We start from the raw sequence: 26,593 nt of genomic DNA on the forward strand, positions 1-26,593 counted from the left end.
ATTATTAATTATTATTATAGCGCCTTTTATTTCATGGCGCTTTACATGCAAGGAGGGGTATACATAAAAACAAGTACAATAATCTTAAACAATACAAGTCACGACTGGTACACTAGGAGAGAGGACCCTGCCTGCAAGGGCTCACAATCTACAAGATATTATGAATGTTGGGAATATCATAATCTTCTGAAACTGAAGCCACATCCCATGACAAGCCATGTTATCAGTCATGAAGGGGAGGTGTGTGGGTAATTTAGGGGCTGATAAAAGGACAAGGCAAATTATGATCTGTTTTCTATGCAGTATACGTATATACATATCTATACATATCAGTGTATGCATGATCCTTGTTCACTGGACGTTTCCAATCGAAGTTCTCTCCTTCACTAAGCTAAGCCATCTCAGTGACTAGGGTAGTACGTTGCTTTTGGTTTATTCTTTTATCTTATGCAATTGTACATGCAGTATTGTTTTGTCCCCTTTGTAAAATCTTTTGCACATTTTTTATAAACATGCAGGAAAAAGCAGATTGTCCTCCAGCGATGATTAATTCAGAAAAAAAAAAAAAAATATATATATATATATATATATATATATATATATATATATATATATATATATATATATATATATATATATATATATATATATATATATATATATATACATACACATATACACATACACACACACACATACCGTATATACTCGAGTATAAGCTGAGAATTTCAGCCCATTTTTTTAAGCTGAAATTGCCCCTCTCGGCCTATACTCGAGTCATTCCCAAGGGTCGGCAGGGAAGGGGGAGCTGTGACTGTCTAATCATACTCACCTGCTCCTGGCGCGGTCCCTGCACGTCCCTGGTTCTCTGGGTGCTGACAGCTTCTTCCTGTATTGAGCGGTCACATGGTACCGCTCATTACAGTAATGGATATGGACCTGACTCCACTCCCATAGAGGCGGAGCCGCATATTCATTACTGCGCGATATTCACCTGTCCCCCGTTCCATCGTCGGCGCCGCTCCATTTTCCGCATCCTCTGCACTGACGCTCAGGTCAGAGGACGCAATGACGCGATTAGTGTGCGCGCCGCCCTCTGCCTGAACAGTCATTGCAGAGGACGTGGAATACACAGCGGCGCCCAGCGGTGGAACGCGGACAGGTGACTATAGCAAGAGCCGGGGGCCTGAGCGACGAGAAGTGAGTATGTGATTTTTTTTTTTTTTTTAATCGCAGCAACAGCATATGGGGCCTAATAGTCTATGGAGCATCTTATGGGCCATAATCAGCATTTGTGCAGCATTATACGGGGAAAATGTGTCTATGGAGCATCTTATGGGGCTATAATCAGCATTATATGGGGCAAATATTTATACGGAGCATCTTATGGGGCCATGTGCAGCATTATATGGGGCAAATATTTCTATGGAGCATCTTATGGGGCCATGTGCAGCATTATATGGAGCAAATATTTCTATGGAGCATCTTATGGGGCCATAATCAGCATTTGGGGAGCATTATACGAGGCAAATGTGTCTATGGAGCATCTTATGGGGCCATAATCTGCATTTGTGCAGTATTGTATGGGGCAAATGTCTGTATGGAGCATCTTATGGGGCCATAATCAGCATTTGGGGAGCATTATACGAGGCAAATGTGTCTATGGAGCATCTTATGGGGCCATAATCTGCATTTGTGCAGTATTGTATGGGGCAAATGTCTGTATGGAGCATCTTATGGGGCCATAATCAACATTTGTGCAGCATTATATGGGGCATATTTTAATATGGGGCAACTTATGGGGCCCATCGTGAACTGTATGGAGCATTATATGGGGCTCCTGATTCAATATGGATATTCAAAAACACAACCTACTGACGTCTCAATTAATTTTACTTTTATTGGTATCTATTTTTATTTCTGACATTTACCGGCAGCTGCTGCATTTTCCACCCTAGGCTTATGCTCGAGTCAATAAGTTTTCCCAGTTTTTTGTGGCAAAATTAGGGGTCTTGGCTTATACTCGAGTATATACGGTATAATAATAATTATATATATATATATATATATATATATATATGTATATATGTATATATATATATATATATATATATATATATATATATATATATATATATATATATATATATATATATATATATATATATATATATATACACACACTCACCGGCCACTTTATTAGGTACACCATGCTAGTAGCGGGTTGGACCCCCTTTTGCCTTCAGAACTGCCTCAATTCTTCGTGGCATAGATTCAACAAGGTGCTGGAAGCATTCCTCAGAGATTTTGGTCCATATTGACATGATGGCATCACACAGTTGCCGCAGATTTGTCGGCTGCACATCCCAAAGATGCTCCATACAAGGCAGGATGGATCCATGCTTTCATGTTGTTTACGCCAAATTCTGACCCTACCATCCGAATGTCGCAGCAGAAATCGAGACTCATCAGACCAAGCAACGTTTTTCCAATCTTCTACTGTCCAATTTCGATGAGCTTGTACAAATTGTAGCCTCAGTTTCCTGTTCTTAGCTGAAAGGAGTGGTACCCGGTGTGGTCTTCTGCTGCTGTAGCCCATCTGCCTCAAAGTTCGACGCACTGTGCGTTCAGAGATGCTCTTAGGCCTACCTTGGTTGTAACGGGTGGCGATTTGAGTCACTGTTGCCTTTCTATCAGCTCGAACCAGTCTGCCCATTCTCCTCTGACCTCTGGCATCAACAAGGCATTTCCGCCCACAGAACTGCCGCTCACTGGATTTTTTTTCTTTTTCGGACCATTCTCTGTAAACCCTAGAGATGGTTGTGCGTGAAAATCCCAGTAGATCAGCAGTTTCTGAAATACTCAGACCAGCCCTTCTGGCACCAACAACCATGCCACGTTCAAAGGCACTCAAATCACCTTTCTTCCCCATACTGATGCTCGGTTTGAACTGCAGGAGATTGTCTTGACCATGTCTACATGCCTAAATGCACTGAGTTGCCGCCATGTGATTGGCTGATTAGAAATTAAGTGTTAACAAGAAGTTGGACAGGTGTACCTAATAAAGTGGCCGGTGAGTGTGAGTGTGAGTGTATATATATATATATATATATATATATATATATATATATATATATATATATATATATACATACATACATACACATACATACATATACACACATACACACACTAATAATTTTTTTGTTTTCTGCCATACTCATGATTATTTTTATTATATTTTTTTATTTTTTTCTTGATGTGCCCAATGTTTTTCTGTGTTTTCTTCATTTTTCACAAAGTGTTGTTATATGTATTTCTTTAGCCCTGTCATCTTGCTGTGGCTTCTGGGATTTAATCCCTGAAGCCACGGCAAGACTCCTTGGAGCTGAACATATATAGAAACCTTACTCATCACTGTTACATACCATGTAAAGCTTGTCGCTGAAACGCGTCGGTTATGTACACTGGATTTCTATGGTGACCAGTAGATTTTTTCTTTTTAAACAATGAAATGAAGATGTTTTTATTACTTTTTTAACTGAATCAATATTCTTTTTCCTGCATGTTGAGTTTCCACATCCCAGACTAAGACGGCTGTGTGCGATGATCTACATCTAACAAAAGTGCAACTTAATGTAGTGAGCTGACCATTCCTTTTTCCACTTACTAACTTTTTTCTAAACCCTGCCTATCTTTCTGTATTAAATATAAAATGTAATTGTTATGTTCCTTTTGCTCTGTAAACCACACTCCTGAAAGCCATGCGCTACCATAAATAAGGAGTCCAGTCAGCCTGTATAAACGATTGGTGGTGGCAGCAAGTAGTTACTTGGGTTATTGTGGATTTAGAAGTGACAGTACCGGCGGTATATACACATATTCCATGAGTTCGAATCGGAGCTGTATATACCATACGATTACTGTTAAGTTTCCCAATAACCAGCTTTAGTTGAAACAGCCGCAGCTTCCGTCATTAATCGTCAATCAATTGTGTGACAGTCCTGATGATAGGGGGCAGCAGAGGGCTGTTTGTGACAAAAAGATCACAGCATGGTAGGTTTAGCGCAACCCTCTTGACTGTGATTTTTGACACATGCCTTTATTAATTTTCAGACCTCCTGATATGCTGTTCTAAATCAGCTTCTCATGGGGCCATGTCTCCTCAGTAACACAAGATTCAAGTTCTGTGTACCTAAAGGGATGTTCATATGTGTGCTTTCCTTCCTGACTCCAGCCTGTGTGATCTACCCTCCCCTTAACACTTGGGGGCTTCTTCCCTCTCCACACACTGTTCTGCCTAAACACAACTTTCTCTGGTAGCTTCTCAACGAAAAGGAAAGAAGGGCAGAGAGCTATACAACCAGAACCAACTGTATTGTTGGATGTACATGAGCTTTGCAGATGAGGAAATTTGTAATGAAGATCATTTATGTTACTGGGGCGTTTAGAAAGCAAAAGGTTTATTAAAGAAAACAAACAAAAAAAAAACAACACATGTTGTTTAATATTAATAGTTGGATAGTTTTTTTTTCTGTAAAAACAGGAGCGATCAAAGTTTTAACTGTTTACGATCAACCCACAAAAGGCAAGTGATTTACTGCAACAGTCACATGAATCAATAGAAAATTTAAAGGGCGATTATAGTTGTGTTTATTTTTGTTATTTCATTTGCTGTTACCCCACCCCAACTCTCCCAAGCCCATTCAGAATATCTTACCAATCTTACCTGTTGGCTTGTTTGGAGGGTTACAGGAAATACCTCCATTGGAATGGTCAGTTTCACCATAGTCATAATTTTCATGGGTCTTAATTTTTATTTCTCTTTTGGGCCGGGAGGAAGCTTCACGGACGCTAACCTTGAGCTTGTCCGACAGTTCTTCCAGTATTTGAACGGCTTGCCTGTGATAATCCACCTGAGCTTCAACTAATGCTGAAAGCTGACTTACTTGCTCCACCTGCAAAACGGTACAAAATATACGGTAAAAGAGGTCTGCTACACTCATCCTTACATGGCCTACACACTAGGGGAAAAAATATATAAATTATTTGTACTGTAAAAAGATCAAATGTAGATTTTTACTCTGAGGTTTTATTTTTCATTGGCATGACCCCAGACTCATGATCGTGGTCACCCTTTCTTCTCCAGACAATAATACTATCATACTTCCAGATGTCCCAAATATTCTGAAGGAGGCTTCATCAGAGAAAATATATTTAGCCGAGTCTTCTGCAGTCCAATGCCTGTACTTGCTGTTGTTGTTTTCTCTGATGAAGCCTTCTGACTGTTTGGGACATCTGGAAGAATGACAGTCCGGAGAAGAAAAAGATGAGCACTACCAGAAGTCCTGTGTCATGCCAACAGTTAAGCATCCTGAGACCATCCATACGTGGGGTTGCTGTTCATCCAAGGGAGTGCTCATCATTGCCACGAATAAAAAATGGCATCTAAACATCCTTCCAAATCAACTCCTCCCAACGAGCCAGGCGATAGTGATGGACAATGCTTTTTCCAGCATGTTGGAGCCAATATTTGGTTGGCTGTGTTGACTTGAGGCTTTTATTGCTGGTATTTTGAGAGTACATGACATTTTGAATCACTTAAGGCTAGGTTTACAGTTATCCTGTGCTCTACATTGAGTATTTCCAGCAGTTTTCCATGGAAAATCTCTGAAATACGTGATTCAGACAAGACCCCCAAGTGATCCATTCACTAGAATATATAATACACATTTTTATACTAAAAAAAATAACGAATTTTTGCCTTACATCAGTATCCAGAAGATTGAGCATACTTGTTTCTGCCACTTCTTTAGACTCTACGAACTTCTCCAAGGCTTGCCTCAGCTCTTCATCTGGGATCTTTCCTTGGCGTTTTTTTTTATAATCATAATCCAGCCTGCGACCTTCTAATTTCCTCAGATGGTGCTGAAAGGTACAAGAGGGGAAAAGATCGCCCATGAAGGAGGAACGACCAGTAATGGCTGAACGTGGGCAAAGTAATGTCTGTTAAAGAGAACCTGTTGGCACAGAATTTCCTCTCTAAGGCAGTGCAGTACAAGGCTTGTAATGCAAGGCTGAAAGCATAGAGCCATGTAATGTCACGGTGTCCTGCTCCGTTCCAGTCATCGGTGAGTAGTGGGATCTGCGTTATCTACAGGATACAGGTGTTATGTATCATTATCTTGATGTAAGGGCAAAGACCCCGATTCCAGCGATGTGTCACTTACTGGGCAGCTTGCTGTCATATCAGTAAAATCCCCGCTTTATCTGCTGCAGATCTAACAATTCTCAGAATGCCGAGCCCTGTATAACCCCGCCCACATCACTGATTGGCATCTTTGTGTTCACTGTGCATAGGCAGAAAACTGAAAATCAGTGGCAGGGGCGGAGTTATACAGAACTCATGAATATGGAGGACTGCTAGTCCTCCAATGATAATCCTCTGCTGATCGTTTCGTTTTGATAAAAATCAGTTTTAAAGTAGTCATGTAAGTGACACATCACTGAAATCAGGGTCTTTGTCTCTACATTACACTGCTCTAGATGGCAAAACCTGGTGACAGGCTCCCTTTCAATAAAATGTCATCAGAAAAAAATCTTTTGTAACATGTTTTTATGTTAAATGTATATTTTTAAAATGGATTCCGCTTTAAAAAAAAAAAAAATTCAATTTCAAATTACATGTTCAAAAAAAAAATTATAAAAATCTTGCAATTTTCTCTCTGGCCTCGAAGCTTAATATTGGGCTAATTCTTGCTGATCTGAGCAAATCCCTTTTAGTCATTTCATTATTACAGGCAGGAATATACTGAAAGATGACACCTCTCTCTACAGTAGATAACACAAGATGACATCATTTACAAAAAGTCAATGGTTACAGCTCAACCTTCCCCCCAAGCTTTACAATGGCCCATGCCGAGATCAGAGCATGCCTAGAAAAGACTTTTATAGAAGTCAAAAGCAGTCAGGGTCAACATATTACAGGCCATGGTCCAGGCAGCCCCTAACTGATTGTTCTGTATGCTGGCTTGTCTTTTTGCAGTCTTCTAATGACTCCATTTCAGCTACAAAATAAACTACCGAAAAATGGTGGGAAAAAACAGAATGATGAAGAAAAAAAAAACAGCAATTCTAAATTTGCTTTTGGATTTTAGCTTACACAGAATTCACTGTTCTGTAAAAAATGACCTGTTAACTTTATTCTGCAAGTCAGTACAATTACGGTAGTACTAAATTTATATTCTGAGCGGCATTAATTATTCATCTGTTCACCAATGGGGCAGTGTGAGAGCGGTAATTCTTATTGGCACCATTTCGATACACATACAACCCTTCTATCCCCCAGAACGGAGGTGTGAGGTGCCCAAAACAGTTTCATGACCTTCACCATGCAGGATATATGGTGTACTAGAATACTAGTTCTGTCTTTTTACAAATGCCAGCATGCAATTAGTTTTTTTTTGTTTTTTTTATTTTATCTAAAAGTGTGTAGATAAAAGAATAATGCACAAACCCCCAAATCCACAGAGGACACTAGGGATGGAAAGCCCATAGGGTTGTGAATGGGATTTTACTCACTCACATGCCCACACTGCAAACACAGGGGCCGTAGACGAATAGACGTGATGGTTTGATCCCTTGTTACAGTATTTTTTGTGGTATTTATGTGACCCACCACCCAAAAAAAGGAATTTTGGTGTTTTTGAATTTTTTCAGTTGACGGGAGTTTACCGATGGGGTTAATTATTTTTACACTTTGATAGGTCTGACTCCTGAATGCGGCGATACCAAATATGTGTATTTTTTTTTATTTTTTTTTATCATCTTCATTTTTAATGGGGAAAAAGGGGGATGATTTGAGGTTATGTTTTTCTTTTTACTTTTTTACTACTTTTTCAAACATTTTTCTTTTTCTTTCCATAGGACTTGTTAGTCCCTTAGGGGAACTGAGGCTGTGATCGTCTCATCGCTTGTGCTATATACAGAGATGCCACAGCATTGCATGTGGTGAAAATCACAGTCTACTTTGAAGCCTCGCTGCTCCAGCAATTGTAAAGAGGCAGGTCCTGGCTGTAGTGCACAGCAGTCACCTGCCGAGCATGGGCTGGGCTCACCCTTTGAGCGCGCTCAATACACTCGCTCCAATTTCCGCCATACAAGTCCAGCACATGTTGTGAAGGGGTGCTGGCATCACCTATTTTACAGAGCCCGCACCCACGGACTCTGCTCCATATACCTGCACACAAAACAGCTTGCTGCGTATTTCGCTTGCAAAGGCTTTTCGGGAGTAACGCGCGTCAAGGTGTTTTCTACAACCCTGTTCGCCATTTGGCTTGCATCATGAAACCCAAGGATAAGCTGGCGTTAGTCCTGTATCCATCCTCAGTATATAATGTGATATATTTATCAGGTTTTATAAATACCAATACTTGGACAAGTGCTTTTCTATACTTCTTCTATACAATCATAGTTTGTACATGATATGGTTGACATAGGGAATAGATTACAAAATATCAAAACCTGGCCTGCTGAATCTTTATATAGACCCTACTGACCAAAATAACTCCACAAAAGGCCATAAAGCGAAGACATACTCAAAATTAGATGTAGACTCCCAATCAATCATCTGGCTGCAAAGTTTCAGCAAAAAAAAAACAAAACATATGTGCGAAAGAAACACTTATCCAACCTGTATTTCTTTGAGGTCCTTGTCAGCAAGGTTTTGCATGGGATCCAGAAAGTTTTGTTTTACATCTATGTCCAGAGAATCTTTCACTTCTGCGAGTCTTTTCATGGACTCTCCAGCATCCAACAATGCGCTGCCTGTTTAATAGCAAGAAATAAGAATATTATACCTGATTGTTGCCATTTGTATTGTGTATTCAGTTTCTAATGAGTAAGACGATTGATTGTTCTTAGTGGAAAATCTTAGTATCTTAGTAATCTTAGTATCAAATTCACAGATGTACTGCTTTATGTTGAAAGAAAATATGGCGCACAGTCAGCAGCACACAATGTAATATCTAGACTTTACTATTCTGACTGAGAACAAGGCTGGTGGGAGGTGCTCAGAGTACAAACAGTATAGTACAGTGTGCCTATGGGAAATGTAGTCTTTACATGTAGTCTTTACATTTCCCATAGGCACACTGTACTATACTGTTTGTACTCGGTTTGATATTTTTCCATAGCCGTATGAGGGCTTGTTTGCTGTGGGATGAGTTGTACTTTGAATGACACTGTTCATTTTATCATGTGATGCACTGGAAAGCAGGAAAAACATTGTGAGTGAAATTGCAATTTTTTTGGGTGGTTTTAATTTATCATGTTCACTATATGGTAAGATTGACAAAGCAATATGATTCCCCAGGTCAGTACGAGTTTGCAGATACTAAACATGAATAGGTTTTTTTTGTTTGTTTTTTTTTTTTTTAAGTGGTGACAAAATTGGGAAATTTTTAAGATATTTTTTTTTTCCTTATACCGTTTTCAGAGACCTGTAACTTTTTCATTTTTCGGGAACTGGACTGTTCAATACATTTTTATTGATAAGATTTTGGGGTACATAAAATGTTTTGATTGCCTATTATTGCAATGTTGCAGCAGGCAAAAAAAAGGTAACTCTGGCGTGGTGATTTTTTTTTCTCATTACTCTGTTTACCGATCAGTTTAATTTATTTTATATATTGATAGATTTGACTTTTGTGAACGTAGCCATACCAAATGTGTGGGTTTTTTTTTTTACCTTTTGCAAAAGTGAGAAACTTGGGGCTAAAGCAACATTTTAATGGTAAAGTTTCATTTTTTTTTTTTTGCATTAATCCATGTGTAGCAACAAAAGGGTTAAAAAATTTCCTGACAGGAGTTTGGAAGTATTTGAGGGGCGCTGATTTTTATAATGTTATCACTTTTGGGGAGTCTCCAATGTATATATTCCCCTTAAGGTCCACTGAAATCTGAATAGGTCCCTAAAGAAACAGGTTATATAAATTTGTTGGAAAAAAAAAAAAAAAAAATTAAATTGCTGCTCAACTCAACCCCTCTAACATCCTAGCAAAATAAAGTGACGCTTGAAAAATGATGCAGAGGTAAGACAGACATATGGGAAATGTTAGTCATTAACTATTTTGTACAGCATGACTACCGGTAATTGGTTTAAGGATATACAAGTTGAAAGTTTAAAAATTGCACATTTTTGCAAGTTTTCTACAAAATTCCAATATTTTAACAAACGTAAAACACTTCGATCCAAGTTCACCACTAACAAAGTACAATGTGTCACATGAAAAACAATCTCACAATCAGTGGGATTCGTTAAACCCTTCCAGAGTTGTTACCGCATAAAGTGACACGTCAGATTCTAAAAATTTGGTCCAGTTTTTAAGTTAAAAATTGGCTCCGTCACTAAGGACTTAATAGTGTTTTACAGTCATAGCAACTTGGTAATAACCATTTAAAAGGGGTATTCCCATCTACAAGATCCCAATGTGTAGTAGGTGTAATAATATTAGCAAATATCTGCAATTAGAAATGTAGTATAGTTCTTCTGATTCACTGTCGCTTACCTCATGTGCAGGTATTGCAGTAGCTTAGGTATCCATGGTTACAACCAATCATATAGTGACAGTTAGTTGATATTGGTTGTAACCATGGATACCTAAGCTTGTGCAATGCCTGCACATGGGATAAGCAATGTAGTGAATTGGAAGAACTATACTACATTTCTAATTGAAGATATTTGCTATTATTATTATTATTATTATTATTATTAATACACCCACTACATATTATTATAGCACCATTTATTCCATGACACTTTACATGTGAAAAGGAGTATACATATTAAAAACCAGTACAATAATCATAAACAATACAAGTCACCAACTGGTAGAAAAAGGAGAGAGGATATTGGGTAGCATCTTGGAGATGGTTATACACCTTTAAATTAACAAGTCATTTTTCCCCTTTTTCATGCAGAAAAAAAATGCTATCAAAAAGTTGTATTTTAGTCAAAAAGGTGCCAATAAAAACTACAGCTTGCACCACCAAAGGCAAGAAGAAAAAAAATGAATGGTGGCAATATTATATACCTTGCAAGGCAAAAGGGCATTAACCTGGAAAACCCCATTCACCTATTCGATGGTAACAACGTTAAGTGGGTGATCAAAACTGGTATTGACCTTGGCAATGGAACCAATGACAATATCTGCCACTGCTGGAAGTCCCCCCAATGTTCTCCGCGATAGACTGAGGCCTGACAATGGCCTCTGGGTCTGCCATATACTGACGCTGGCCAGGCCCTGCACAGGAGGCTTAGGACTCACCAAACTTGGATTCATCTCCCAGCTCTCTTCCATAGCGTACCATGCATTCTCCCAGAAGACCTTCTGGCTGAGGGTAGCCGGGATTTTTTACTTGCCCCCGAATTTTGGACACAGTGTTCAGCATTGAAAGCTTGGCACGAGAAGCTGAACAAAGGAGAAATAAAGAGAAGAATTCTAAGATGAGCCAGGTTTCCCAGTAAGAGAAGAAATTATTAACCTAGCAGATATTATGCCATTGTAATGGCTAACTAAAAATAGCAAAGGCAAATTTAAATATATAAATACATCAATATATATTATTTATTATATTTAAAATATAATATATTTATATTATATTATTTTCACATGTAGAATTTATGAAATTAAAATTACAGCAGACATCTGGTCTGACAGAATATTAAGGAGCAGCAACCAATCAGCAACCGCTAACTGGCTGCAGCGCTCATGGGACATAATAGTCAGCGATCACTGATCAAAACCTGCAGACAACACTCAGATTTTGCTGGCTTTTTTGCTGCTTTTCTTGTTGTGTTTTGGCTGTGTTTTCCAGGATCCCAAACTTCACTTTTGCTTCCACCATACAAGCATGAACAATACAAGATGTTAGGCCACTAGTGCATGACATGTCAAACCATAAAACATTTTTAGAAAAAAGGGCAATTTGATCAAATGTCGGAAAAAATGGTGAATATTCAGAACAAAAAAAAAGTTCTAATGTAAAAACAGCGGGAGTGATGGGGGTGGGGGTTAAACTAAGACATTGGCAGGGCACTGGGTTGGTCGGGCATTGTTTACGGTCACACTTTGGTAGGGTCACTTGGTCAGACATTGTTTTCTTGCACATACAGTGCTGCTCACCATTACTGGCACTCTTACATTTGTTTACGAAGATGTACAGAAATGAAAGTGTAGAAAAGTTATATCCTCAGGATTTTTAATTAGTGGTCCAAAGTAATACAACAACAAATTGTTTTTTAACTTACATGTTACAATTTCGTTGAAGAAACATTATAAACAGCATGTGCATAAATAAAGGCACTGCTAATTAATACTTGGCTGCACACCCTTTGGCACGGATGGCAGCCTTCAAACGGTTCTTGTAGCCACCAATAAGCTTCTTGTGCTTTTCACATGGTATTTTCTCCCACTCTTCCTTTGCAGGCTCTTGAATATATGCAGGGTTCTTTTTCCCAATGGCAGATTCCAGCTCACCCCAAAGATTTTCAGTGGGATTGAACTAAGGACTCTTTGCTGGCCATTTTAAACAGTCCATGTTTTCTTTTTCAACAATTTCTGTGTACTTTTGGATGTGTGATTTGGGGCATTGTCTTGCTGGATGACCCATGATCAAAACACGTTTTCTTATATTGGGTAGGACATTTTGCTTGTAAAGCTCTTCATAATTCTCTGATTTCATGATTTCTGAGATACGGTCAAGGACTCCAGTACCAGACACAGCAATGCAACCCCACAGCATTACGGATTCTCCACCATGCTTAACTGTCGGTAGGGTGTTCTTTTCCTTAAAAGCTTCATTGCGCCGTCTGTAAACAAACTGCTGCTTTGCCTTGACAAAAAGCACTATTTTTGTTTTATCTGTCCACAGAACATTTTTCCTGAAGGATTGTGTTCCGTCAAGGTACTCTTTGGCAAAGATCAGTCCTTCCTTTTTTATGTCTTTTCTTCAGCAATGGTTTCTTCCTTGGCCTTTGCCCATAAAGTTCTGCTTGGTTTAGTGTGTGGCATATGGTACTTGTTGAAACCATGACCCCAAACTGTTCCAAGTTGGCCTTCAGGCCTTTGGATGTTTGACATGGTGTTTTTCCCAGCATTCCCATTAACCTTCGAAGACATCTCTTGTCAATTTTCCCCTTTCCTCCACATCCAGGGAAGTTCTTGACAGTACCATGCTTGGCAAACTTCTTAATAACATTGCGCACTGGTGAAACTGGAATACCAAGGTCTTTGGAGATGGCCTTACAACCTTTGGAAGTCGTGTGTTTGGTAATAATAGCAGTTCTGATGTCCTCAAACAGCTCCTCTGTCTTCACCATTATGACAAAGGAACAAGGCCTACCATGTGGCCTACCATAAAGTCGTCATTCATTGGCTCATTCATGTGACAATTAATCAGTTGATTCACATTTGTGATTTACCACAGGCGAATCAAAATGTGTTTCCATACTAATTTAATGTAAAGGCTGCCAATACCAGTGTCACTGCAAGCTTTAGGTTTTTCTATTTTTCCCTCCCACTGTTTTCTGTTGTAAATTATTGTTTATCATTTGCTCTTTTGAATTTAACATGAGTGCTCTATACAAAAAACTGTTTCACTTGATTCAATTTTTTCCAGGAGATATTCCATGTTATATACTTGAACTTCATAGGTGCCAATAACGATGAGCAGGACTGTATGACTACTTTAATTAAACTGTAGTAATACAACATTCATGCTCATGTGAGGATGCCAAAACATTATAGTTTAGTCTTGGGGGTGGGGGGGGGGGGAAATCACAAAAATAAATTGATTTCTCATCCTGCTGTACCTGCATTTTTTTTTCACCAAAAACGCTGCAAAATGGCAATATTTTTTGCTGATTTTTGCCCTTACTCATTGTACTCTATGGGTGAAAAAATGCTGAAAGAAGTGACATGCTGTAGTGCTCACATCCAGTCAGGAGAAAAAAAAAAACAATCTTGTGCATGAAATTTCTGAAATCTCATAGCTTTTCTGCTTGGTGTCTTATCTGGCCACTATTGATCTGGGGCTTCTAGTCAGGTGGCACAACCACAAAGCAAAAAAAAAAAAAAAACACCTTGAAAAATAGCTTTTATTTGTATTCATTAAAAATACCACCAGAGCACTAATTATAATAAATCGGGGCGGTAGAGAGTCATACACAACAAGATATTAGCTTATGTCACGAACACAAGAAATGATCTAAGGGAAAGTGACAGCAGAGGTTGGCACCTCAGAGATTGGCCATGGTGTTCCCGCTCAACGTAGGCTATCCCTATGTCGTATCTCTAGGGTGCCAACCTCCGCTGTCAGGAAGGGTCAACTAAGGGTTAGACATTTTCTGTTTCCATTAATGATATAAGCATGTGCTACACCCAGCTGATCTAATATGTTGTTGTCTATGACCCTCTACTGCCCTGATTTAATATACTGGAGTTAGGGTTTTAGAGGTGTTTTCACGGTAAAGATACGGTGAGAATACACGCTGAGAGGAGCCATTCGCTCTCTGACACCATTGCGTCAGTAAATAGATGCCTTACCAATCAGTCTGGAGCGGCTCTACGTAGAGCTGATCGCTGCCCCCTACCTGTTAGGGTACATTCACACAGGACTTTTTTGCTGCGTATTTTTGCTGCTTTTTTTATGCTAATTTTCAGCTGCTTTTTACAGTACCAGCAAAGCCTATGAGATTTCAGAAATCTCATGCACACACGTTGGTTTTTTGTTTGATCAGTTTTTTCTGCTTTGCTGCTTTTTTTGGACATAGGGCATGTCACTTCTTTCAGCGTTTTTGCTGCGTTTTTGCAGCGTTTTTTCACCCATTGACTTGAATGGGTGATGGAAAAAACGCTGCAAAAACGCTGCAAAAACGCATGTAGCATTATTTGCTGCGTTTTTTGTGCAGAAAAATCATGGCCAGCAGGAAGTGATCTCACAGCCAAGAGCTTAGGGGTGTGGTTAGTGAGGTGTGAAGAGCCATTGTGAGCCATTGTGAGGTGTGAAGAGCCATTGTGAGGTGTCCTGATTGTGATCTATTGTGAGGGAGTTCCTGGTAGTGAGGTGTGAAGAGCCATTGTGAGCCATTGTGAGGTGTGAAGAGCCATTGTGAGGTGTCCTGATTGTGATCTATTGTGAGGGAGTTCCTGGTAGTGAGGTGTGAAGAGCCATTGTGAGCCATTGTGAGGTGTGAAGAGCCATTGTGAGCCATTGTGAGGTGTGAAGAGCCATTGTGAGGTGTCCTGATTGTGATCTATTGTGAGGGAGTTCCTGGTAGTGAGGTGTTAGCCATGTCTTTGTATAGGAGGATGAGCATTAATGTTTCCCAACTAATCATGGAGGTAATATTTTTTTAAATTTGTGATATATCTATCTATCCGATTGTTTGCCATGGTACACTTTGCGATGCTCATGTGCTGTTATGTACATGTTCATGTGTTCTGCATGTGTATGTTTGTATCTTCCTTGTCATGAATGTTGGCTTCATTTCATCTTGCATTTGGTAATTACTTTTTCATTTATTTCTCCAAGGTGGAAGCAATGCCTGTAATTTGGGATGTAGCTTGACAGTGATCGTCAAAAAAAGGCCGATGCATGGCATGTAATTTGCCGTAAATTGTTCCCCCGCTGGGATGAAGGCGATGCTAAGCTCCACTGGGGTCACTCAACTTTATTATCATGCACAAATAGACAAAAAAACGCACCAAAACCGCACAAAAAACGCATCTGTAAGCAGCTGAAAATTGGCATAAAATACGCAGCAAAAATACGCAGCAAAAAAGTCCTGTGTGAACTTACCCTTACTCCTAGAAATGCTCCATGTTACCATTAGCAGTCATTCATATAGGAATACCAGTAACTGTGCAGCAGAGTTCAAGGATACAATGTATTATCACATGTAAGGGACATGCAAATATCCACTAAAGCGGACGCCAGTCGTGATATCAGGTTCTCTGCAAACACAACATTGTACCTGGGTTTGGTTGAAGATATTCAGTGGTCTTGGCCAGCACTTCAGACACTGCTTTACTGGTAACATCCACCTTCTGCAAGAACACAAAAGAATACAAAAAGAGTAGTAGTTGTGCAAAACAATATAAAGTGCAGTTTCACCCAAAACCAAAAGTAATGGCATTGTCTTGCTGCCCTTATACCACACGAGTACTTCTGGGGCAAATACCAGTCTAATGGAACCATTCATATACTTATTGTTTAACTTGCCATTCACTCTAAGCGGGAAGTTCCCAGTCATCAGCATTCTGCCAGTACCATAGGTGCTGGAAATTCCTTTTTCCTCACTTCTCGCATGCATTGTGCCTGCCTTTGTCCAATGAGTTGTGAGTCCTGACCTGAAAGCCCACAACTGTTATGCCAGTATGCCAATTGGGTCTCTGCTCCTGCATGTCACCCAACCCCACACAGTCCATCTTGGCACCTTTGCTGAAGATGAATTTCATTTGAGAAACATGACAGTGTGATAGCGAGTTAGACAGAAAGGAGCCCTCTAGTGGCCGGCAGCTGCTAAGGCGCAGTTCTCAGCCGTGGCCGCTAAACAATGAACGATCCCATTCAATGTTTACATCTCACCACTAGTGAAGAGCGAATATACTCGCTACTCGAGATTTCCTGAGCACGCTCGGGGGTCCTCCGAGTATTTTTTCGTGCTCGGAGATTTAGTTTTCTTCTCCGCAGCTGGATGTTTTACAGGTTTAATATACTGTACCATATCCCATTAATAATGACTTTTACAGTTTATATCTCCCACACATTATTGGCAAATCTAAATCATTTGGCTTCGCCTACATGCATATTACACTGATCTAATAGCTCTTGTCTCTTCCCCATTTCTATATAGTTGTGCATTTAATTTAGGGTATATTTAGCAATAGCAGCCCGCTTTTCACCACATGCCTAATTACATTTAAAGGTAATCTGTCTTCAGGTTTTTGCCATGCAATCTGAGCAGCATACTGTAGAGATAGGGACCCAGATTCCAGTGATGTGTCACTTACTGGGCTGAAATGTAAGGTAATTATGTAAAAATCACAATGTGATTTTCTGTTTTTTATTTTTAGATCAAGGCTCTCACAGGTGAAGTGTACCTATGATAAACATTACAGACCTCTCCATCTGTAGGTGTGAAAACTTGCAAAATCGGCGGTGTATGAAATGCTTATTTTTACCCCACTGTGAATTGTGTGTGCACGCACACTAGGGATTTACTCTCAGGTACACATTAGGTAGCATTCACACAGGCAACACAGTTTTGGTCTAAGCGTGCAGATTTATTTTTGCTTTCCACAGGTTGCTCAGCATCAAAACAAAATCATTACCATAAATCCCTTGTCCATGCGCTAAGTAAACTGAATAATCCCTGGCTACTCCTACACGGCTGAGCCAGCCCCAGCTATTGTCCATAGTAACCACTGATACTTGTGGTTCTCTGCACACGACCTGTGCATTTCATCATGATCACATGTCAGTGTGGGCTCACCCGAACAGACTACAGTCCTCTCTCCCAGAGCAAACTTCACACACAGAAGAGACAATCCCACAAGCTGCGGTATCCCCTTCAGCCGGAGCTCCGCCAACTCCCAGCGCCAAACAGAAGTGTTCCGCTCCGGGCACCGCTCACACTGAACAGGCTTTAACACAGTTCTCTGCAGCTCACACAAACAGACTGCTTCGCGCAATCTCCATTCAGAGAGATGCCTTCTCTTCTCCCTCAACTACAGCTCACATTTTGGTTAGTCGCTCATCAGTAGCACACTCGACTATGCTTCATTCAGCAGACTGACACACCTAGTGAACACAGGCCCTGAGCTGAGATTTCACCCTGTCCTTCCCAGCTATGCTACATATCCCCCTCTTTGCCAACAGAGCCTACAGGACTCTGCTACTTACAGATTACATGCAATGTTCTGCCACCCACAGATTACATCACGCACTCAGAATCTGCCGCCTGTACATCACGTGAGCTTGTCACCACAGCCGACTCCTGGCGACATACCGGACTGTTATGATCCGGTGACCTTGGAGCCGCATGAAACTTTCTCTGGAGTAGGTGGAAACTATACTGACCGCAGATCCTGAACTAACACCGCAACTAGAAGTAGCCGTGGGGTGTGCCTAACAAACCCTAGACACCTCGACACAGCCGGAGGACTAAATACCCCTATAGATGGAAATAGAAATACTACCTTGCCTCAGAGCAGAACCCCAAAGGATAGGCAGCCCCCACGAATATTGACTGTGAGTAGGAGAAGAAAAGACACACGCAGGAAGAAAACAAGATTTAGCAAAAAAGAGGCCACTCTAGCTAAATAGGAAAGGATAGGACAGAATACTAAGCGGTCAGTATTAAAACCCTTCCAAAAATATCCACAGCAGATAATACAAAAAATTCCACAATCTAACTAAAGACGTGGAATGAATATCTGCAACCCCAGAGAATCCAACAAGACTGAGAAAATACTGACACAATCTAAGCTGGACAAGAAAACACAAAAGAATAGCACTGAATCATGAAGCACACAGCATGTGTGCCACAGAAAAAAAAAAACAGACACTTATCTTTGCTGATTTGGCAGAAAGGCAGGAGGAACCAGGCAGAGGTCCAACACCTCCCAACAATTGACAACTGGCAAGGACTAATGAATCCTGCACACCTAAATACCCCAGTCAGAACTGCAATCAGCAGAAACACCTGACCAGGACTGCAACTCAGGGACAACTGCATTACCACCTACCACCACCGGAGGGAACCCAAAAGCAGAATTCACAACACCGGACTACTGTGTGTTCCACGTCAGCCCACAAGTCCCAAAGCATGCAACAAGTCCTTGACCACTCTCGCTTCGTGGGACACAGAACCATAGTCTGTGCGTATGTCGACCAGGGATATGACCTAGTTCTTAGCATCGACATCGATACACCATACCCCACCCCAGGGACTACCACATGCAGAAGTGTGAAGCTCCGTCACTTGGACATTCACAGCCACCTGGCAAGCCTGAGGTTCCACGCCGAGATGAGGAACAGCACTGCAGGCAGGGTAGGTGAAGTAGGAATTGCGACGGCCAATGCTACAGTCCATTGGTTCTAGGACTTGGTCAGTTCCACCATCTCTTTGTACCAAGGAGCTCCAACAGCTTTCAGCACCAAACAGAAGTGTTTCGGCCAAAGTTCACACTGAATAGGCTGTAGCTTTCACTTGTTACTCGGCAGCTCTCATGCAGAAACTGCTTAGCGCATTCTCCATTCAGAGAGACGCCCCGGCATGTCTCTCTCATCTACAGCTCACATTTTGGCTAGTCACTCACCAGTAGCTTCATTCAGCAGACTAACACACCTAGTGAACATAGGCCCGGGTTCTTAGTTAAAGTCTGGTGCATCTAAATAAGGCTTTGAAGAGCTGGGACTTAACCCTGTCCTTCCCACATATGCTAATATATATATTTACATGTTTATAATATCAGACGCCCACTCAGTGAAATCATGATTTTTTTGGCACCCTATTATATATTGAGATCAAGGCATATGGCACTAGAACAGAAGGTTATTTTCCTGATGAAGGGGGCTACTCCTTATCTTTGTACCAAGATAGCAGAGTTTCTGGTCAGTAGCATCTCCAATTGCATATATTGGACTGCAAGCAGCAGCTGAATAGACTTCCTGCAGGAATAAAATGTTGTGGTCTTTCCTCAACACACAAAGGAAAGTGCCATTCTTGAGGAGGTTGGCAACACACTATCGACTTTTACCTTTATATAAAAGGTGTTTTCCTATGTGCATTATTTTTTACATCTCTCCTTATATGTTGGGACACTCTCGAGACCTTGTGTGCATCCAAATCACCAGATACAATAATGTCTAATTCTCACCTGGTTGCGTCTTGGCAATTATTTCTGTAAAATGTGAGGGATGAATCAAAGAATAGTAGAATACCTTGTAAAAAATTTCTAGTTTCTTCCGATTCTGCAGCTTTTCTGTTTTATGCTGCGTCACTTCATTGCAGACATATTTACATTGGTCTCTTCTGGAGCACAGTATGTGAAATCTCTACTTGTAGTTCAACCATGTGTTTGTTCAGAGTCTTCTCTGTGATTATGTGTTTTAACCTATCCTACTCGGACGCTGCCAATCACCACTCGTCAGGATGTAAGAGACAGCTTGATCAGCTGGCAAGCTGTGATTGGCAGAGTCAGGAAAGGAGGGATTAAAGCACATGCCCCGTTACACACAAGCAGAGATTTTGCATGTAACAAAATCTTTGCTTGCAATGGAGCAACACAGCACTAAATGGCAAAGAGCAGCAAAGTTAAATAAACTCAGGGATTTTTACAAGGGACTGTCAGCACATAATGACTGTTCAAATGAAATACAGGTGCTCTGTGAACCATGGCGTGGCCAAACATTTACGTGCACCTTCCCACCTGCTTGTTTCCATCTATCTCCCACTTCTCTCAATCTAAGGCTGGTTACACATATCCTGATATTTTCGGTACCAGAAAAAACAGTATCTGAGATATCAGTGTCCGTGTGTGTAATACTTGTGGCACATGTGTGGCTACCATGTGCCACATCAGTAGCACATGTACCGGGGCCTGGGAGGCTGCGGTACTGTTAGCGCTGTTCTCTAGCGTCGGGTGCTGAAGACTGCTCTCATCGTTATCAATCAATGCTAGCAGGGAGAATGTTGAGAGTTATATTCAACTGATAACAGCGAGAGCAGGCAGCGGCTGATGGGACTACTAGTACCAGTCAGTTTTGCCTGGCTGATTATCAAAAATACAGAAGAACCCATGCAGTTTTTTTTACTTATATATGAATACTCCCACCAGCTGCCGCCTGCTTTCACTGTTATTAGCGGCAGCAGGTGTAGGCTGATGGGAGTAGTAGTCCCATCATCCGCTGCCTGAGTTTGCTGTTATCAGTTGAATAGAACTCATCATTCTCCCCTGCTTGTGCTGATTGCCAGCAGAGAAGGGGAGAATGATGAGAGCAGTCTTCAGCACCCGGCGCCGGGGAACAGCGCTAACTGTAAAGATGCTTCCCAGGCACCGATACGTGTCACACGAATTTCTTCTGTGTGACAATAGTGTGAACGTGTGAGGGACGTTTTGTGGTTCGTGCTGCTGTTAAAAAAACAGCCAAGTCAGCATATATTGCCAACGGACATTGCATGGACTCATTCACTTGAATGGATCTACGTGTGTACGTGTCTCCAGCACATGTGAAAACTGTCACCACACGTCTGGAACACATTGACTTTATGCCTGTTTACACTACACTTCCATAGGGTTGTTTTTATTATTTTTTTTTCAACTTAAATCCCTACTCCTATCAGATTATTTAGCTGGACAATGTTCTACATTTAGTGAGACAATTTTACTAGTTACCGTATATACTCGAGTATAAGCCGACCCGAGTATAAGCCGACCCCCCTAATTTTGCCACAAAAAAATGGGAAAACTTATTGACTCGAGTATAAGCCTAGGGTGGAAAATGCAGCAGGCACCGGTGAATTTCAAAATTAAAAATAGATACTCCATACCGTTCATTATGGCCCCATAGATGCTCCACATAAAGCTGTGCCACATATAATGCTCTGCACCGTTCATTATGGCCCCATAGATGCTCCACATAAAGCTGTGCCATATATACAATGCCCTGCACCGTTGCCCCATAGCTGTGCCATATATATAGTGCTCTGCACCGTTGCCCCATAGCTGTGCCATATATATAGTGCTCTGCACCGTTGCCCCATAGCTGTGCCATATATATATAGTGCTCTGCACCGTTGCCCCATAGCTGTGCCATATAGTGCTCTGCACCGTTGCCCCATAGCTGTGCCATATAGTGCTCTGCACCGTTATTGCCCCATAGCTGTGCCATATAGTGCTCTGCACCGTTGCCCCATAGCTGTGCCATATAGTGCTCTGCACCGTTGCCCCATAGCTGTGCCATATAGTGCTCTGCACCATTGCCCCATAGCTGTGCCATACAGTGCTCTGCACCGTTATTGCCCCATAGCTGTGCCATATAGTGCTCTGCACCATTGCCCCATAGCTGTGCCATACAGTGCTCTGCACCATTATTGCCCCATAGCTGTGCCATATAGTGCTCTGCACCGTTATTGCCCCATAGCTGTGCCATATAGTGCTCTGCACCATTGCCCCATAGCTGTGCCATATAGTGCTCTGCACCGTCCATTATTGCCCCATAGCTGTGCCATATAGTGCTCTGCACCGTCCATTATTGCCCCATAGCTGTGCTGCTGCAATAAAATAATAAAACACATACTCACCTCTCTTGCTTGCAGCTCCTCGGCGCCATCTTCCCGGCGTCTCTCTGCACTGACTGATCAGGCAGAGGGCGGCGCGCACACTATATGCGTCATCGCGCCCTCTGACCTGCACAGTCAGTGCAGAGAGACGCCGGGAAGATGGCGCGACACCCGGCGTGTGGAACGAGGACAGGTGAATATGTAATACTTACCTGCTCCCGGCGTCCCGCTCCTTCCCCTGGACAGCTGGTCTCCGGGTGCCGCAGCCTCTTCCTCTTTCAGCGGTCACCGGCACCGCTGATTAGAGAAATGAATTATGCGGCTCCGCCCCTATGGGGGGTGGAGCAGCCTATTCATTTCTTTAATGAGCGGTCCCACGTGACCGCTCAGGGGAGGAGGCTGCGGCACCCGGAGACCGTGGGACGGGCAGGGGGAGCGTCAGGAACGCCGGGACTAGGTAAGTATGCCTCAGCGCCCTCTCCCCCTCACCCGCCGACCCCACCACCGATCATGACTCGAGTATAAGCCGAGAGGGGCACTTTCAGCCCAAAAATTTGGGCTGAAAATCTCGGCTTATACTCGAGTATATACGGTATATACAGTATATATATTGTATTTAACATATCTTACCTTTTCCATTTCCTTAAAGTCTTCATCTAGTTTAGTCCCTTCTGCTCCTCCAACTTTTTCACTTACAAGCTAAAACAAAATAAAAAAAAAAAAATATGTGAGTCAGACGCTTCATCAGAAGCATTAGTTTCTTATTAAATGGAAGTCTATATATCCATACATGCAAGTTTAGAAGGCAGTGTAAATAGAACCACTAATTAGGCAGGTAATTAAGACATTTCATCAAAAATGCTATTTGACAAGTGTATTCAAAGTAACCTGTCATCAGGATTTTAGACCTCCAAACTAATGACATGTCTGTAAAGGCCCTGTAGTGCTGACTAAATCCTCTTTGCTGTTTCAGAGAAATTCATTGTTAAAATCTCTTGGAAATGAGTCGCAAGTGCAGCGGGGTGGGCACTGCACTTACAGCTACCCAACCCTACTACCTGCCCTTTTCCCGCCTCCTGTCTTTGACTGAGAGGTCACTCTTTCGGTGTTCTGCTTTCCTAGCAAAATCTTGAGCAAGTGCAGTTACTGCATGGGGCGATGCACTAAGGTCTTGATAACGTTGTGAGAGCTGGACTATAAATCTACACCTACGCCGATCTCCCCACTAACAGCGCTGGCGAAAGATCTCGCCAACAGCAGCAGATTACTGACAGAAGAGCGACCCGTCAATCAGAAGCATGAGGCCGGAAGAGGGTGGGGAATAGAGGGAGAGGCAGGAGAGCTGGAAGTGCAGTGCACTTGTGACTCAGTAGCAGAAGATTTCACTATGGATTTCTCTACAATGGCAAAAGGGATTTCTACAAGAAAGTTACGAACTTAATCAGCATTAAAACAGCTTTTATACACATGCCATTATTTAGTGGTATGAGAGCCTGATGACAGGATGCCTTGTAATAGAAGAAATCACGGATTGCTTAATCTTAACTATGCCTTGGGGCAGGAGATTTATTTAGTGTCCAGAATGGGTTTCAGATCCAGTCCTGGGAAGTCAGGAAAATCTTTTTTTCTGTACATTAAAAGACATCTGTATAACACTGCATTGCATGTGGATGTGAGGGTAAGGGCAGTATAGACCCTGACACTATTGGGGTGCCTTCACACAGCAGTGTCATGTATGGGAAATAATGGTCTAGAATTCGCAATGTTCCAGTCATACACTTGGCTATGGGTGGTCTGATGTGAAAATATACTGCTAGACACAAGTGCTTGAAAATGTGGGAACTAAAACGGAGCAGCAGAAATTTACACTGGACTGGGAGCCACCCAATTTCCGCACCTGGCAGGCACTGGGAGACTAGCTGCAGACCACACATGGGACAACTAACCACTTCCCACCGCAGCCAATTATCATTTATTCCTAGCTTTCAAGGAGACAGAACTTTATATATATATATATATATATATATATATATATATATATATATATATATATATATATATATATATATATATATATATATATATATATATATATATTTATTTTTTTTTTCACATCAACACAGACATGATGGTTGCTTTTGTCGAATGATTTGTACTTTTAAATGCCACCATTTATTTTACAATATATTGCACTGGAAAATGAGAAAAAAAATCAAAATGCGATGAAATGGCCCAACAACGTGCAAATGTTTTACTGTGTTTGTTTTCACAGCTTTCATTTTGCTGCAAAAACTACCTGGCCATATAATTATTCTGTTCAGTAGGATTACTGCAAACCCTTATAGTATATTTCTATAAATATTAGAAATTTGTTAAAAAAAAAAAAATAGCAGGTTTTTTTTTTGTTTTACAGCGTTTACTGTACAGGATAAATAATTTCAATGGATCAGACTTTAACAGGTGCACCGATATCAAATAAGTTTTATCATTTATACATACGGTATATATTTTTCAGTCACTTCTTGTGTGTGTTTACATGCACAAGCCATCTTCTGGGGATAGTGCAGGCTCAGCACAGGAGCCCGCTCCATGCACTCACATCTAGCGTGTGACGGATAGCTCGGGAAGAAGATAAACCAACCAGCATTCTGAAATTTTACACGATCTGGGCTTCTTCACAAATGGGTACATTTTAGCCATGTAAGTATCAATCTTTGTAATTTTGTAATCTTTGTATTATTCATTTGTTTAACAGAAAATTAACTTTATTGCCCCAATCCCAAAACTGAAAGCCTCAGATGGAGACAATGACCTGTGATGATGTAGCAGTCTCATGAGACCGCTATGTCATCTGGGGTCATTTCACAAGGCATCACTGGGAACGGGAGCTGCCGGGAGCATCACGAGCATCGGGAAGGCTGCAGGGGACGCCGGAAGGTAAGAATATCACAATTTTTTTTATCATTTTTAACATTATCTCTTTTTACTATTGATGCTGCATAGGCAGCATCAATACTAAAAAGAGAGCGAGCGAGAGAAAATTTCCCTGATGGGAAATTCTTCCGCACATGCTCAGATTCAAAAGATGGTATCCATCACTGGATTCCTGCTTTTGACGGTCAATGACGGATCCTGAGTCCATAGGCTTCCAATTATAGCCAACAACGGACAGCGCAGGCTCCGTCGCTTAACGATTTTCCGACGTGCAGAAAAAACGTTCCTCTGTGTGTTGTTCCCGCCCGACGGACAGCGATTTTACAACGGATCCAGTGCACGACGGATGAAACGGAAGGCCATCTGTCACAATCCGTCGCTAATACAAGTCTATGAGGAAAAAACGGATCAAGCAGAGACATTTGCTGAATATGTTTTTGGTTTTTTTTTTCCACAAAACGATGGATTTTTGACGGAAACAAAAAGACGGAAGTGTGAAAGAGGCCTAACACTACAGAGGACGAGCGTGTACACACACAGTGGAAGCTCGTACGTGCTCTCATTCCGCTCTTATGTCAACCCACTATTGTGTGACCTGTGCGCAGCAAGTGGCCGAAGCAGACAGAAAATAAGGGTCGGAGCGAGCCCGCACTGATGCTATGTATGCTCTTGGCTCCTGCAGTGTCAGTGCGTGCAGACCGCTGCCAATCAGCGAAAGTTGAGATTCAGAGGTTGCTAATTGAAGGGGGTGGAATGAACCCTTGGCCATGTCATGGGAGCACTGAGGACCCCTCATTTATGTATGTAACAAAACATTTTTTAGATTTAAAAAAAAAATAAATTGTGAAATCTACGGTATATTACAGGTATGATTTTCTTACGGACCCAGTCCGCTATATGAATGTATAAGTGGTTTAATTTGAGTTTTAGTGGTGACGACTCCCTTTAATTTCTCCAGCAGTTACAATTTCTTTCTAAAGAAAGGGACCCCCTCAACTTCCTCTAAAACTGCAGAATAAGACAAGCAGATGTTATTACACGTAGGGGTGGAAAAAGGCAGCAGTCCTGTGATACGTGGAAGTTAATTTGCTTTGGCCTTATTTTAAGACATGAGTGAGAGGCTCCAGCTAAGGCGAGGTCCCCACTTGATAAGATATGCAGCTTGCACTACTTCTAGGAGGCTGATTATTGCTCAGAATCGCCCTACAAACCAACAGTAGAATCTACCAGGAACTGTACACCATATTAAAGGGCTGCAAGGAAGCTTGAGGTTCCTTAGACATGGCCTTGTAGAACTAATTCTGCAGT

At 41.4% G+C, this 26,593-nt stretch overlaps 1 protein-coding gene across 1 annotated transcript in view; it reads right to left on the bottom strand.

Annotated features, from left to right (window-relative positions):
* SH3GL1 (SH3 domain containing GRB2 like 1, endophilin A2) overlaps positions 1-26,593 on the bottom strand; it is a 63,827-nt gene that overhangs the window by 8,611 nt on the left and 28,623 nt on the right. Inside the window, exons 2-7 of the mRNA XM_077273175.1 lie at positions 22,982-23,050; positions 16,037-16,109; positions 11,328-11,471; positions 8,693-8,826; positions 5,770-5,928; positions 4,730-4,958 (exon numbers count right to left, since the gene is read on the bottom strand). Of these exons, the coding sequence (XP_077129290.1) occupies positions 4,730-4,958; positions 5,770-5,928; positions 8,693-8,826; positions 11,328-11,471; positions 16,037-16,109; positions 22,982-23,050 (808 nt within the window). The remainder of the gene's footprint in view (positions 1-4,729; positions 4,959-5,769; positions 5,929-8,692; positions 8,827-11,327; positions 11,472-16,036; positions 16,110-22,981; positions 23,051-26,593) is intronic.

This window comes from Ranitomeya variabilis, chromosome 1 (assembly GCF_051348905.1).
Source record: "Ranitomeya variabilis isolate aRanVar5 chromosome 1, aRanVar5.hap1, whole genome shotgun sequence".
Classification (NCBI taxonomy): Eukaryota; Metazoa; Chordata; class Amphibia; order Anura; family Dendrobatidae; genus Ranitomeya; species Ranitomeya variabilis.